Here is a 15820-nt window from a genome sequence, read left to right on the forward strand (position 1 = left end):
TTGCGAAGTCATGACTGGCTTGGAAGAAGTGTTCTGGTGTGATGTCAAGAGCGATGGTGTGACTTGTATTGAGTCGAGCACACCAACCTGGTGAAGCTCCACTCGGAGTGAATCGACTTGGTAAAGCTATACTCTCTCCCTCTGTACATACAGGAGAATAAACACTTGGCCTGATTGGTCATCATCGCTAACGGTCTCCTGGTGGCTGTAAAACTGACCCTTCAGATAAACAGCACAGAACGTCTGTTTCTCATTCGTGTTTTTTCAAGGGAGTCGTCAGGCAAAGTGGGCAGATTTGAGAGCAGCTGGGTGGAGGTGCTAACGACCAGTGATCTCCAGCCTTACTCTTCTCCACATCCATATTTTACAGGCACATGCACATTTGCGCTCATTAGCCCAGCCAGGAGGTGCCTGTCCGTCAGGCAGCAGCATTCTGCCACGGCTTCAATGGATTCCACAAATCCCCTCTACGGCTGCGTTCTACAGCCAGAGCTTTTCTCACCCCAAAGGTCACGTCCCCCGGGCTCCCTGACACACCCCTCCGCTCACAACCTGTTCTCGGTGCGTACGCACGCCCACCACCACGGCCATCTGTGGCCCACCATCACGCACGTGAGGCCATCCCCCCTCGTCCAGCCACAAGGCCCCCACAGCTGAATAGAGTCGATTCGTATGTGGGTGCAGAAATAGTCCGGCTTGAACAGACTGTACCATTCACACTTCACTGCGTGAGCATACCATTGTCATGTGACTTTACAGGGTCGAGGGTGATCTCCATGTTAGGTATTCACACAGCAAAGGCATGACCACCATAATGGACTTGCATGGACTAGAAAGCATCAACGAAGACCAACCATATCAGTTCCGGGAAGGATTTCGGTTTGTTTGTTAAGCTATGATAGCTGGGAAGCTTACTGATAATCTTAGTTAATTGATAAGCTTAGTGACTTGATGAGCTTAGTTAACTTCCCGATAGACTCCATGGAGGACATCTAAACCATGCTGAATTATAAACATGGGTTCAGTCCAAGTGTGACAGATGAAGCCTATTCCCAGGGATTCCCCCTGAAAACACGTTCTCCCTCTGTTTCCTAATAACGCAGGAGAAACCAGGACCGCTCAGGGAAGGCACTGAGCCAGTGTTTTTGGGAGCTCTGGGGGTGGGTGGGGACAAAAGTCTGCGGTCAACAACTCAGTCCCTCAAGGTGTGATATGCAATCTGAGGAAAAGGAAATGTACAATTGTCCGGGCCAAAAGTACACTCATTCCTTAATGTCGAATGAGTCAGCAAGTCCACACCGTTCTAAAGACACACGTCCAGTCAACTCCCAGTCCGCTGTGATGCACAAAGCCAGTGCCTCCAGCTAGACGTTGTGACTAACGCGCTGCTCCCCGCACCAGACAACACAGCCTGCCCCGACAACACACCACACGCCTCACCTGTGCCCAGCAGCGCTACCTTTCATACCAATGAGCGATAGCCACAGGCGTCGGGCGGCCTGCCGCCTGGGTTCAAAGGCAGGCCGCGGGCTGGCTGGCTGGCTGGCTGGGGCTTGTGAGGGCCTGTCCAGTCTCTCCTGGGCGGCCTGCGGACTCGCCGCGGACCGTTAAGCCATCAGGGTTGTTTACCCAGAGCCTGTGATCAGGAGGCATCATAGAGCTGTAATGCCGGCTTAAGTGGGGCACTTTTAACAAGCCCACAGACAGGCTTGGCGGGATTACAGTATTAGTCTGAGCGCCCGCTTTCTCCCTCGACACCACCGCACACACCGCCGTGGCAGACGCACCCGCATCTGACGCATCACAATCATCATCACCACCATCATCACCACCATCATCATCATCATCGAAGGGATGAGATCACCAGACAGTGACTGATCCCCTGTGAGCGGCAGCACAGGCATAGACCAAAACGTTGGGTTGAGATAAACGGGCCAACGCATGAATCATCCGATATGAGGCCGTAAGCCTGTCAGGTAGCAGCGTGTCAGAAGCCAGCGCGTCATCGGAAGGCCTTTCACTCGGAGTCCCTCTCGTGCTACCGCGGGGGGCCTGGGGCCAGTGACTGGGGCGGTAGTGACAGATGGGTCAGCGCTGACACTGATCTCAGAGCTGTCCCTTAGGGGACGCGTCACAGGCAGAGTGGCTGATGGAGGATGTGGAGAGAGGGAGAGAGAATGAGAGAGAGAAGAAAGAGAGAGCCTGTGAGTGAGTGAGAGAGAGGGAGCATGTGAGTGTGAGAGAGAGAGAGAGAGAGAGGGAGCATGTGAGTGAGTGAGAGAGAGAGAGAGAGAGAGAGCATGTGAGTGAGTGAATGCCTGTGAGAGAGAGAGTGAGACAGTGTGAGTGAGTGAGTGAGAGAGTGAGAGTTGGGGGATGACTCAGGGCCGCCTCTGATGTGTCACACTCTCATCTTCTTTGTCTGGTACCCAGAGAGCCACATGCATGGGCAGAATACAGTAACTGAGCATCAACACAAGAGCAGCTCACAGTCAACAGTCAACAGGCTCACTGTAGCATTTCCTCGGGAGGATTTCACGTCCTGTTTGGCTGCCTCTTTGTGAAAGGAATCCTAGTTTTTGGTGAGAGCTACTCCCTTGGCGATGAGGAAAATGGAGAGTTGGGGATGAAAAGGGTCAATTATACATTCACAACATTGTGTCTCCGCCAGGAGTGCTGACAGCTTCCTGCAGTAAACACTCATGACTTATGGGCTCGGTTTGTGTGAAAGAGAGAAAAAGCGTCATTAAGAGATTTTTCCCTTTCTCTTCCTGCCTCGCTCTCTTCCGCTGGGAGGATTCTATCGAGTTTCCGCGGGAGTCGCGGCGGAGCCGGGCCCCAGTGAGCGGTCTCTCCTGCGGGGCAGTAAATTGACACAGGGCTCTGATCAATACCCACGGAGGAGGGGGAAACGGCCGGCGTCAACAGTATTCCGTGATATACGAGGAGCGAAACTGCTGGTTTTCTATTACGGGACAAATGGAGCACACACACTGCATCGTCATGAATAGAGGCCAGACCCAGGGCCTGTGCTTTGGTACACAAGGGAGAGCCTTTGGTCAACATAGTTACAGTGCTCAATAGAACTTAGGGGACAAGTCTGTGAACTCTATGAAATAGTACTTCATCAGTACTGAGTCATGTCTCTGATAGTGTTGTGAGATTGGCAGCAGATCCAGTCGAATAAAACACCCCTGTCTGATAACACCGTGTTGGCTTTGCCATTAGGACAACGCTAGTTGTACTGCACGGCAAGAGTGAGCACCTTACCATGTTACATGTCAGGGATTACAAATGACTGTGACTGTAGAAGCAATATTAAAAGTCACATTCTATGGATCCATGACAGAGTGCGCTCATTAACTGCAGCGTTTAGTGGTAGTAAATGACTGAAGGATCGCACACTCGATTGTGTTCTTGTGCAGCCTCACCATCTAAATTGCTGACTGCTACACAGGCGAGGGCATATCCCACTGAGCCGGTATTTGGCACAGTGTTTCCTTTCATCTGAGGATCTCACACTCCGCAGCTCCCGGAAAATCCCAGGTGGCCTTGAGAAAGTGGGACAAACCGAGAGGCGCTCCCATACTCATCTCATTCTACCCCCTCAACACCCCGGGAAGAGGGGGGGGGGGGGGGATCGAGAGCTCGAAAACTAAGGGTTACATTCCAGACTCCCTTCAAAGAGCGGGTCCCTGAGCTCGCTGCTAATAAAATTGAGGCCTTAGACCTCAAGAGAGAGTCTCAAGTGAATCAGGCTGCCGAGAAGAAGCAGCCCTTCAAAGCCACAATCAGGAGCAGAACACAAGCCTTCCCCCCTCCAGTCAGAAGTCGTGATCCCGTAATTAGAGGATTTCTGTTCCATCTCCATCACAGCACTGCTTGCTTGCCAAAGGGGACGACCGCTTCATTAAAGTGGTACAGGGCTCTGGAGGATAATACATGTTTTCGCCCCGCGCGTACTTCAACGTGGCGTGCTGACAAGGAGACACGCTTGAATTATCAACCGTCTTCTTATCAGCTGTTTTTGCAAAACATTTTTTAAAAAATGTCTCATCAAAGCTCACACCGTATCACAGTTTAGCACAGTCCAGAAACAAATTAAAAAAAAGCCCAGCAACTTCCACTGCATTCTCCCGTGTCAGCGACTTGTCAGCACGTTTCTCGGCCACGACCAACCGCGTCTCCTCCCTCTCCTCAAACCCCTGAAATGCTCCGCATTTTGCGCGGAGCGAGCGGGCCGTGTTGAAAACTAAAAACAACAGGCGAGCCCCGGCGACCTTCTGTCACCCCCCTCCCTGACCTCCCCTCCCTCGGCCCCGGCGCTGAGGCAGCACGGCCCGGTCACAGGCCAGGGTCCTGAGAACGTTTTCCTCCTCTCCCGTGTTTACTTTCTCGTCCTCGGGGTGGGTACGGAGGTAAGAGAGGGGGGTCCCCGCCGCTCTCCCTCTCGCTCTGCTCCTGCTCGAGCTGCTGGTTTGAGTTTGCAGCTCTCTGCCCACTGAGCTGGAGGGAAAATAAACACTGTCACCTCTCCAGAGCCCCCCACTTCCTGCTTCGCTCCCTCTCTCCCACGGCATCCAGGGGTGGGGGTGGGGGTGGGGGGGGGGGACACTGCAGCTGGAGCAGAGAGATGGAGCGGAGGTCTGCTACGCCTCTCTCCAAAGCTGCCAACTCCACCATACGCGTATTGTAAAGGAAAACAGTAAGGACCTGCAGGGCATGGGATAAAGATAGTGCCAGCAGCCCAGTGTGCCTTTGCATAAGCCTCTCAAAGCAAGAAAACAGATTATCTCTACATATCTATGCAGCGCTGCTCAAATGACATTTCAACTCTCTATTGAGTCTTTGATGCAGATGCAGTTCTTCTTTCTGGACCACAAAGCTGCATGGCCATCAACCGAGGCTCTCCACTGACCCCGTCTGCCACGGGGGTCTCTCTGCAGTGGGGCCTTGGAGATGGATCCATTCTTCTGGTCACAAGAAAGATCTGTGCAGCTGCTTTCTGCTGCCATATAGCCCGTGGCACAGCTCCAGTTTCAGCTCCTTCCCTCTCTACTCCTTTCAGGCTAAAATTAGAGCTCGGCTGATGTGCAGGCCTCCTGTTCGCAAAGAAAAATTACATGCTGAGGGGATTAGTAGTGAATTAGTACAGTCCTTGTATGAAAGAACTGGGGGGGGGGGGGGGGAAATCAAAAAACAAAATTTGTCTGATAAACTGAAATGGTTAAAACTAAGAAGCTTGGCAAATGGCGGTGTGGAAAATGGAAAGTGCTTTTCTCCCAACTGCTTAGCTATCATAGAAGACCACAGCAGAATGCTGACAAGGGAGCTATAAGCACTTTTCCCTTCTTCTTCCCTCCCCGCCTCAAAAATTACCATGAAAAAGCCAAAAATTACCATCTTCAGCTGAAACATATTAATACCACAGATCTGTGCTTGGAGGGGTAAGCCACTGCATGAACAAAACACAACCCACACAGACTCTCTGACCCAAATTACAGAAAAGGAGAGGAAATGGATTCCGAGCGCCGCCTGTGCCGAATTCTGATAATGCTGCCGAGCTTTGGCACGCGCTGGCAAACACCAAAGACTGGGTCGACAGATCCACAGTATGTGGAGGAGGCCCAGACGAGGCTCTGAGGTGGGAATCGAGCTGCACATATGAACACTGTGCTGTTCAACAAGGATTTCTGTGTTTTTTGCCACAAATGAACCAGAGAGAGAACGGGACATTCAAGTCGGCTGACAATTTCAAATTGAAACAGTTTGCAGAGCAGAGCTGCAGAGCTTTGAAGTGTGTGGTTAGTGAGGAACAGGCTCAAGTTAAGGGGGCTGGGGGCTGAAAAACAGCCTCTTCCACGGTTTCTAAATTCAATTACGCAGCTGGAGAATTGGATGGCAGGCGTTCCTGAATCCCCTCCAGACCCCCTCTCTCCAAACCTCGGGAAGCCGAGCCTCATGGGAGCTCGGAGAAGAAGGGGGAGGCGGACTCGGTTTTGGGGGCTGGAGCAGTGAGAGCGAGTAGGAATTGGAGAGTGCTTGTGCAAGCCAGTCTTTCTTCCTCTCTTTTATCTCTTCCCAGTGTACCACAGCACAGTGGCACGGGCCCAGCAGTGTTGCTGTCAATCTGTTAGCGCACACTCTCTGATTCATATTTATGCTCGGCTGTACACAGGCACGGGCCTGTGGGACCACGCTAATTGGCACACTGCAGCCCCACCTTGTTTACCACGGCAACTCAGGTCTCAACATTAGTGGCTTTCACAAGAAAGCTTGGCTAGCTTGTCAGTGAAGAAATAAGGGATTTGTGAAGTCTTTTACACCCCATGTAGGCCAGGTTAGAACAACTAAAAGTGCCCTGAATGGTATTTTGTCTCCTAACCTCACATATTTCCACTATACCCCAATTGTGGGCACTCGTGTGTCTTGTCTGCTTTATGATTATTAGAAGCTAGAAACAAACAATACACAAACTGACTACTTTAAAGTATATTGCAGATACACAGACATTAGACATTACCAAAATCAATTATTTTGCTATTAGCCTACATTAGCGAAAGTGACGCTGGGTTAATTTCTGTGAGAAATGGCTTCTATATTCAGTAAAGCAGGCCGACCAGAGGCCGGGGCTGTCCAGTCATGAGAGCTAGAGACTGAAGCGAAGAGAGGTTCTTAAGGACCCTGCACTGACATTTCTAAAAATGACACAGCGCTGGCATAAAGTCCATGTGACGGGAGAGCGGCATCTTCAGCGGCGGGCGGGCGTGAGTGGCACCGCAATCACTGAGCCGGAGCCGTGGCGCTTGGCACAGCCTTCCCTGATGGAGAGGATAAGATGAGTCATTAACTGACAAGCGCTGATGAAATGGTAGACATCCTGTTCCAAGAACATTTAATGTCTCAACCACAAAATTGCTTGTATCGGAAGGGGCAAAAATGGAAAACAGAGGAGAGAGGAAAAAAAACATTTGATGCTTGCTGAATCTGTGGTTTTATTCTGCTTTGAAGCCTTTCCTCACCACTCACCTGAGGGATCAATGGCACAACTGGCCTATTAAAGTGTCAGAAAAAGTACACAGAGAGCACACAGTGACAGTGCATGCACATTGTCCCAAAAGTAAGAGAACTATGGCTACCCAAATAGGAACAGCATTACGCTGATCTCTTGGGCAGCTGCCTGGTGGGGTTGGCTACTTCTATTTGGCTTCCTCCTCTAAACTCTTGACCTCTCTACAGTCACTGGCATGATGGCTTAGCCTACATGAGACATGTTATGGTTATGTGAATTTATCCTAAGATGTAACTTGATATCCCTGAAGCTTTCCAAGGGCTTGTCAGTGAGTGCAGCATTCTCTGTGGTAAACTCCAATCAGAGATGCTGAAAGGACCATAACGGGTGAACCGCAATGTGAACACTGTACGAGAAGACGGTTGGGTGGACTCCAACACTCTGAACAGTCTTAAGACATTCAACAAAAAGTGAGCTACTTCAGGATCACCAAAACAATGCATATACTTAAGGCATGTATCGAAGGCTGCCTCTTTCCTAGCCTACCGTGCGTCGACAGCAACTTCAGCTGCACATTGGGAAAGGCTGCCAGAAACTTGAACCACTAACCCAGAATTACTGATGACAAACACTAGGACAAATATGCCGAGCAGTTGGTGTTCCCAGTCGGGCGCAGCACATGCAAAACGCTTTGGTAAATACATTCTGCATCCTATTTTCAGTTCATGACCACATCATTACGAAGGCCAACATTTCCAAACACCACATTACGAGCATAAATCAGCGATTACCTTCAGTACCTCTCCACGCTTGAAACTTAGTTCATCATCTGCAGTCGCTTTAAAATCGTACTTCGCTATGGCTTCCATTGTGCGGGGTAGCTGATAATAACCTGTTGTTGTGTCCGTGTGGAGGGTATACTACTCAAACCAGTTGCTGCTCTCCTAATTCCTCGACTTATTCCTTCTGGATGGACGAACTGGGATAGACTGGCAAGAAAAGACCAAGTTGGTTTACTGCTCCTCAGCCAATACCCTTGATTAGAGGAAACGTTTCGCGGAAGGTATGAACGGCAATAAATAAAAATGCGCGTAAATCCGAGCGTATAACAACAAATTTGCGGCAGAAAAACGCAAAACTGGCTGGGTTAAATAGTGTTTGATGAAACCGCACCCAGAGACAATAGCTACATTGAAAGACACACGCATGTAGGGGAGGAAGGAAATGAAGGAGCTGACATGTCAAACAGCCAACTACAGCTCGCCCACATCACGGAAACAGCCAATCAGAGATGAGGAACGACTCTCGTCAAATAGGTGAATTTTAAGCGAATGCGATTTTAACATGACTCATACACACTGAAATTGTAGAATTCCACAGTTTAAGCTAAAACACTTAACTCAAGTCACCATGTCGCAGTTTTCAACTAGACTAACTTTACCACATCGAACAAAGTGATGCCTTAATATAGCAGTTAATGTCGTTTGGACAAACGCGTCTATCAAATACCATGGACGTACAACTTAGCTTACTAAAACCCTGATGTTCATGAAATCTTGAGCACTTAGTGTGTGAGATTTCAAAGACTGCGTGTAGGCATGTCTTTAAAAATGTAGCCTAAATGTGTGTACAAGTTAAACCTCGTTTCCTGACACCACAAATACACATTACGCACATATACGAGCTTTCAGTAACCTACTATAAGTCTCAATGTTGTTGTATAGCCTATGCTTTTATCTTGTTCAAACAAGACACTGCATTCTTTGCTTTGCTAATGATATGCATGTGACAAATAAAACTCCTTGTATCCTTATTGTATCCTTGTACACTACTTGCTGGAAAGTAGACTAGGCGACTGCTTATTTTATTTATTTAATGACAAAGCTTAGTCCTGCATCGGAAATATAAGCAACCAATTGCCTATCACATCGATATGACCCAAACAACTAGAGCTGTAGCTTGAAATCATCCACAAGCTCTCAGGGGATCCTGTATAACTTCTGCTTGCCGGCTGCTGAAATGTAACTGTGAATATAAAAGAATGGGCTGTCAGGATGCTCAGGGAGATTGTGTCCACTTGTATCCACTACCTCAGCAGTGTTTCTCTCTGTCTGTCTGTCTGTCTGTCTGTCTGTCTCTCTCTGTGTGTGTATGTGCACATGCACAGGGGGCTGGGAAGAGAGTGTGTGTGTGTGTGTGTGTGTGTGTGTGTGTGTGTGTGTGTGTGTGTGTGTGTGTGTGTGTGTGTGTGTGTGCGTGTGTGCGTGTGTGCGTGGACATGGCAGGCGGATGTGGTGGCAACTGTCTCTTAAAGTGGAGGGGAGTAAGGTTGCTCAATGCACAGGGTTAGGTACCAGTGGAATACATCTTATTTGGTGGCACCACTAATCTATTCAATAGTTCTGAACTGTGAACTGTGAAAACATTTGTCAAGTGTTAAATGTCAAATTATGTGTGTCTTAATGTTTACAGGATTTTATCTGAGCTCAGGAGCAAGAACTTCCAGATGTCAATTACTGATGTTTGTGTTTTATGTGTTTGAATATGTTTTAGATGAGTTGATAGTTGAGTAGCCTAATCCTACAGTATATCATTCCTGTCTAAGTATCAAGGATAAGGGCAGAAATGTAAATTCTGCCCTACGTGTATTTCCCTCTTATCTTGTCGTCAACAGTTGGTCCATCTCTGCATATCTACAGATGTTCCAAAACTAGGAATTATTTAATTAGGCCTTAGTGAGTAGATGTCTAGGCTACTTAAATCAGTTCAGGTCGTTTAGCAATGGCCTACCTAGGCTATTAACTTTATGTTGTGCACGAATATGTCAATTTATTAGTTGATTTGTTTGATGTTGATGTTGATGTTTTGGTTTTCACAAGTGGACAAGAATGAACAATCTTTTACACTTGGCGTATTGGAAACCGTGGATCACATGTGACATCTAGTGGTAAAAAGTTGAACCACGTATTGATCAAGTTGGGTGAGTGAAATCATTGCAAAATCCCTGCGGGTTACACTGACAATTTACCTTTGGCAACATCCTCTGACGTTAAAGAAGCCCACGGTCCTTGGGGCAAAACCCCTTTTTTTTAGGGAAATCATGGGCTGCTGTAAGAGGTTGTCATACAAAAATAAAATCTAGGGTGTCCCAGGATCACAACCTGGGTGAGTAATCAGTGAATCATCTAAGGATTTTTGTGGGAATATCTATTTGTTAAAATGTTTACCCTATTCACCCCATAATATATTCGCCCATAGACTTTTAATGGGGCATAAAGAGGGTGATAACACACACACAGCAGCTTATTGACCGGGTTGTCCACCCAGGTTGTGATCCTGGGACATCCTAGATTTTATTTTTGCATGACAACCTTTTAAAGCAGCCCATGTCTGTAAAACCCTCTTTGCCCCCCGGGTATTCTATTCAACAGCAATGCACCACGTCTTGCACACGACTAACAACGCATAGGCTATTTTGACCATACATTTCGTCATGTTTGTCTATAAATAAAAGTCTGAGATTTTTGCCAACTCGGACAATTCATGAATTAGTCAGCGCAGGCGCAAACCTGTAACCTGCAGCAGCAACTCCAGTTCTCCTTGGCAGGACTGCACCAGCGAGCGCAATGAACAGATGCTGTACAGGAATAAGGGCAATTCTGCGGGAGGCGATTACAACGTGTTAGTTCTTTGATGTTCAAAGAAATTCATTGTGAGGGATATTTTTTTACGGTAACGTTCCTGTAATTTTAAGAGCAAATATAAATTTGCCAGAAGAAAAAAGCAACAACTTTGAGAGTAGACTACGTTTGAGAGTAGCCTGAACCAACACATGTTTATACCTACCTTATTTTCTGTATTTTTTTATTTTTATTTTATTTGATGTAGCCTAATGCATGTTTATCAGGACTCTCTTGTTTTGCTCCATCTTTTCCTCGTCTGGATCTTTACACACTAGACTGTGTAGGTTGTTTTTTTTCCATCCATGGATTTTTACAATATCTCGTATGAAAACTCGTCTCAGTTTTTCAGGACAAATTCTTCAGAGCGCTCAAATAAAATAGGTAAGCTGTAATTTGATGTTGTGACGTTGTTATAGGTAATTGATTAAAAGTAACCACTAATGAGTTATGTCTTTATTTTTTAATTAGCTGGGATGTGTGAAACCATACGTGATTGTTTATTTATTTATTTCTTTTGTTAAGACTTGTGTTTAGTGACAACCTATCATCATGTAGCCTTCGGAGGACAGGATTGCTGTGCAAGGGTAGCTTGGTGTAAAAGTGAAAAACAGTAATATTGAGACAATTATTTTAAAGTTGACACACTGAAAGACTTTGGGGAGCGGGGTTGAGTTCCACCTTGATACAAAGAAGTGCCTTCCTCAGGTCTGGTTTTGTTGCATCAAGGCAAAATTAAATCCATGGTCAGTTCATGTAACTGCAAATTATTATTGATTAAAGGAATAATGTATGTTTTTATATTCAAAATGCTTTGAGGCTTGAAATAATTGTTTCAGTCTGAGGCCATAAAGAAACCAATTCTGTGTGTTTAATTCAGTTTCAAGTTCAATTTAACTGACATGGCACTTATTTGCTGGAATTGAAATGATAAAATCCATTTTAAAAGTCTGAAGCAAAGCTGCAGATGATGATGATGACTATAGTGGTTAACATTTAACATTGTTCCTCTAGGATAGCACTATTATCTGACAAGAGGAACCACAGTATGTCTAGGCTGTAGCACCTACATGTTTTTGGTTACTTTCTTGTGGTAATATGTGATTAAACATGACATGGTAAACCCTGTTGGGGTCCAGAATGACCTTTACAATGACAGTTTGTCATTGACAATGACAATTGACAATTTGTTACTATTCCTTGTTTCGTCAGTGTTATGACAGCTTCTCATATCACTGCTACGCCGATGACACACAGCTCTAGTTGTTATTCCCATCAGATGGCCCAGGGTCTCGGCTTGGGTCTCTGAATTTCTCTCAGACATATATTCATGGATGAAGGAATATCGCCTTCAACTGAACCTCTCAAAGACTGACATCAACATCAAAACATCAACATCTGATCATGTTGCCTTGGTTCCCCTGTCGGGCCGCTTCACACTATTCAATTTAAGAAAAATCTATCTGCATCTCGCTCAATATGCTATTCCACCCCTGGCACATGCAGGTCACAGGCCGTGGGTGCTGTGATGCCCTTCTAACTGGCCTCCTGCTCTGCACAGTGACACCCTTGCAGACGCTCCTGAATGTTCCGGCACATCTGGTCCTCCATGAGCCCAAAAGCACACGTTACCCCCACCGCTCATCAAGCTCCACTGGCTACATGTAGCCGCCCACATTAAATTCCAATCAGTAAAATGCCTTAGTTGCCTACAAAGCAACATCGGGCTCTGCGCCTACAGTATACTTACTTGAATGCCGTCATAATGGCACTATGCTACCACCTGATTGCTGTGCTCCTCCAGAGGAGGCCACATGGCACAGCCTGCGGCATGCTTATGGCAGTTCAAACTATTCTAATCCGTCGCTCCCTGATGGTGGAACGTGCTACCAGTTGTCACCGGAGCATTTTCACAAACCTCTTGAACGCCCCGCTTTTCCTCACATGACACCACTAACAGCCTACTCTGAATCATAATGTTCTGCTCTTACATGGCAGCACTTATCATTGCCCTATTGTCTCCCATTTACACTCTACCTTCAATGCTTTTTTTGTCGCTTTATACATTTACCGGACAAGAGTGTCAGATAAATGAGTAAATGTAATGTAATGTTATGCTGTTACATTTTTTTATTAAAATAACATATTTGTTTGTTTTTTTTTCAGCCAAGGGGAGTCCCCACTACAGCAATGTTATCCTGCCCAGCGTATTCGGAATCATCTGTTTCCTTGGGATTGTGGGCAACTGTATCGTGATTTACACCATCATGAAGAAGACCAAATGTCGGGCCAAGCAGACCGTCCCCGACATCTTCATCTTCAACCTCTCCATCGTGGACCTCCTCTTCCTCCTGGGCATGCCCTTCCTCATCCACCAGCTGATGGGCGACGGCTCCTGGTGCTTCGGGGCGGCCATGTGCACGGTCATCTCCGCGCTGGACTCCAACAGCCAGACGGTCAGCACGTACATCCTCACCGTCATGACGCTGGACCGCTACCTGGCCACCGTCCACCCCATCCGCTTCAACCACGTGCGCACGCCGTGCGTGGCGGGCGCCTCGGTGGCGCTGGTGTGGGCGCTCTCGCTGCTCTCCGTGGCGCCCGTGCTCCTGTACTCCGGCCTCATGCCGCTGCCCGGCGGCCGCGTGGCCTGCGCCCTCCTGCTGCCCGACCCGGCCGCCGACGTCTACTGGTTCACCCTCTACCAGTTCGTGCTGGCCTTCGCCCTGCCGCTGGCGGTCATCTGCGCCGTCTTCTCCAGGATCCTGCGGCACATGTCCACGGCGGTGGCGCCGCTGCCCCCGCGGAGCCTGCGCCTGCGCACCAAGAGAGTGACCCGCACGGCCGTGGCCATCTGCCTGGCCTTCTTCCTGTGCTGGGCGCCCTACTACGTGCTGCAGCTGGTGCACCTGGGCGTGCCGCGGCCCAGCGCCGCCTTCTCCTACGCCTACGACATGGCCATCGGCATGGGCTACGCCAACAGCTGCATCAACCCCTTCCTGTACATCGCGCTGAGCCGGAGCTTCAAGCGCCGCTTCGCCGTGGCCGTCCTGCCGCCGCACAAGGGCTCGCGGGTCAACCCCAGCACCACGGACGGGAGCGTGAGCTTGCGCTTGGCCCCCGACGGCCCCCAGCCGCCCCGGTCCTCCAGGCTCCCGCAGGGTGGACCGCAGGGTGGACAACAGGAGGGCAGGGGCAGCCGCTGAGGGCCTGACCCACGGAGCTGGTCTCACTCTCTCACTCATGCAGCCGTGTCTCAGGGGAAATACAGAGCAATTTCATGTTGAAATTGCATTGCACAATCTAGGGCCAGTACAGTTAATAATATGTAAATAAGGTGGTGAGATATATATATATATATATATATATATAAGTCATGTGAAATGCCTGCGAAATGAGGAAGTTCATGCTCATTGTCACACTTGATTAAGATGTCACATATCAGTAATGAAATTCTTACTCAGAGGCATCTTAAAAATAGAATCCAATTGCTAAAAGAAAGATATAAGAATGTATTATTAAAGAGGCAATGTTAAACAGACAGACAGTGTAGCCAATGTAAATACCAAGAGGTGTGCAGGGTTGTCATATGGAATTTGTTCGCTTTTAATTGTGAAATGTAGTGTTAATGACAGTTCATTATCCTGATGACTTGTGGATCAAAACAGTCTCTGAATCGGGTGGGACAGGTCCAAATGTTCGTATGCCGCTTGCTGGATGACAGGAGGGTGACGAGGCTGTGTCTGGGATGACTGGGTCGGGTCAGAACCTTCCTTCTGCAGCGCTCTACAGGTCCTGGATGGTTGGTGGCTCTGTTCTTGTGACTGAGGTGACCTCCCTCTGCACAGCTTTGTGCTCATGGACAGTGCTGTTGCCCGTATCATGCTGTGATGCTGCCCGTCGGGGGACTGAATAGTACAGATGTAGAAATTACTTTCTTGCTGCCTATGTGAACACAACATGCCTGCAAAACATCTTGGGTGATTCAGGGATTGATTCCCCTGTGACAAACTTCAGAGGGTCAATGTATATTGATTTCTAGACAGATCAAAATCTTGAAATTAATCGAAAGAAAAATCAAACAAAGACAAAGTAATAGGAAAATGTAGAGAAAAAAGGGTAAAAAGGGTTCACCAAAGCAACTCAGAAGTTAAGATTTTAAATATTTATTTAGGTGCCAACATCGTAAGAGACTAACGTTTCGACGTTATGTTGACGTAACATAACGTCGAAACGTTAGTCTCTTACGATGTTGGCACCTTAAATAAATATTTAAAATCTTAACTTCTGAGTTGCTCCGGTGAACCCTTTTTTCTCTACTAAGTTGTCCTCTCCTGTTGACGCACCAGAGTGAACCCAGGAGCGCGGAGGACTTTTTGTTTTTTCTACGTAATAGGAAATGTAGTTTGCTTGTTGTGATGTCATTGTCCTTGGGGATTTGTATGGGTATGTCCTTGAGGGTTTGTGTGTGTTCAGTGTTTTTTCTGATGGTGGATATGTTTGTGGGCACGTGATGTGTGTTAGCATTCGTGTTTTGTGTTAGTGGTTTAATGAAAAGTAATGTCTGTGCATGTTTTGATATTTAAAAAGTAATGAATTGAACTGTTGAGAAAGATTGATATTTATTTTTGTTATAGGATTATGTGAAAGGATCTTGTTGCATTGTCCGCGTCAGTGTAATTACAGTCGCCATTGGTCTGTGATGAAACATTCACTGTGATTGTAGTGTTTTGAGGTCTAAGAATGGTCTTAATTGTACTGTGCAAAAATACATAAAATATCCACGATAAATGTTATATTTGATTGAGTCACTCTCATTTTCATGGGATACAATTACCCTGTACCATGCTACCAGCTGTTTCCATTTAAATTTGACTGGTTGCTAGCAGTAGGGATTCTAGTGTTATCCTGATTGCTGCCATTGCCCGTGTTGTTTGTTACTTGCAGCCTAATTAAAATGAAAACCACTCCGTAGTATCATGCCCATGTGCTTGTCAGTGTTTTGTAAGCCTCCACTTGTCTCATCTCAGTGAGGAGAACATCTAATGTCAGGCTTTCGCTACACGTGTTTCCTCAAACTCTTGCCATCCTGACGACTTAATCAAACGCACCCTCCCCCTGCGATTGC

At 47.3% G+C, this 15820-nt stretch overlaps 2 protein-coding genes across 2 annotated transcripts in view; one reads left to right on the forward strand and one right to left on the reverse strand.

Annotated features, from left to right (window-relative positions):
- The window catches only part of grb2a (growth factor receptor-bound protein 2a), a 20841-nt gene extending 12580 nt beyond the window's left edge, over nucleotides 1-8261 (reverse strand). The window contains exon 1 of the mRNA XM_062547841.1: nucleotides 7804-8261. Within this exon, the coding sequence (XP_062403825.1) occupies nucleotides 7804-7881 (78 nt within the window). The 5' untranslated portion in view covers nucleotides 7882-8261. The remainder of the gene's footprint in view (nucleotides 1-7803) is intronic.
- A 1851-nt stretch (nucleotides 8262-10112) lies between these two features.
- On the forward strand, nucleotides 10113-13898 carry mchr1a (melanin-concentrating hormone receptor 1a). The gene is made up of 2 exons (XM_062535692.1): nucleotides 10113-10122; nucleotides 12859-13898. Exons 1-2 carry the CDS (start codon nucleotides 10113-10115, stop codon nucleotides 13896-13898), a joined length of 1050 nt encoding a protein of 349 aa, XP_062391676.1.
- Nucleotides 13899-15820: the final 1922 nt, after the last annotated feature.

This window comes from Sardina pilchardus, chromosome 1 (assembly GCF_963854185.1).
Source record: "Sardina pilchardus chromosome 1, fSarPil1.1, whole genome shotgun sequence".
Taxonomy (NCBI): Eukaryota; Metazoa; Chordata; class Actinopteri; order Clupeiformes; family Clupeidae; genus Sardina; species Sardina pilchardus.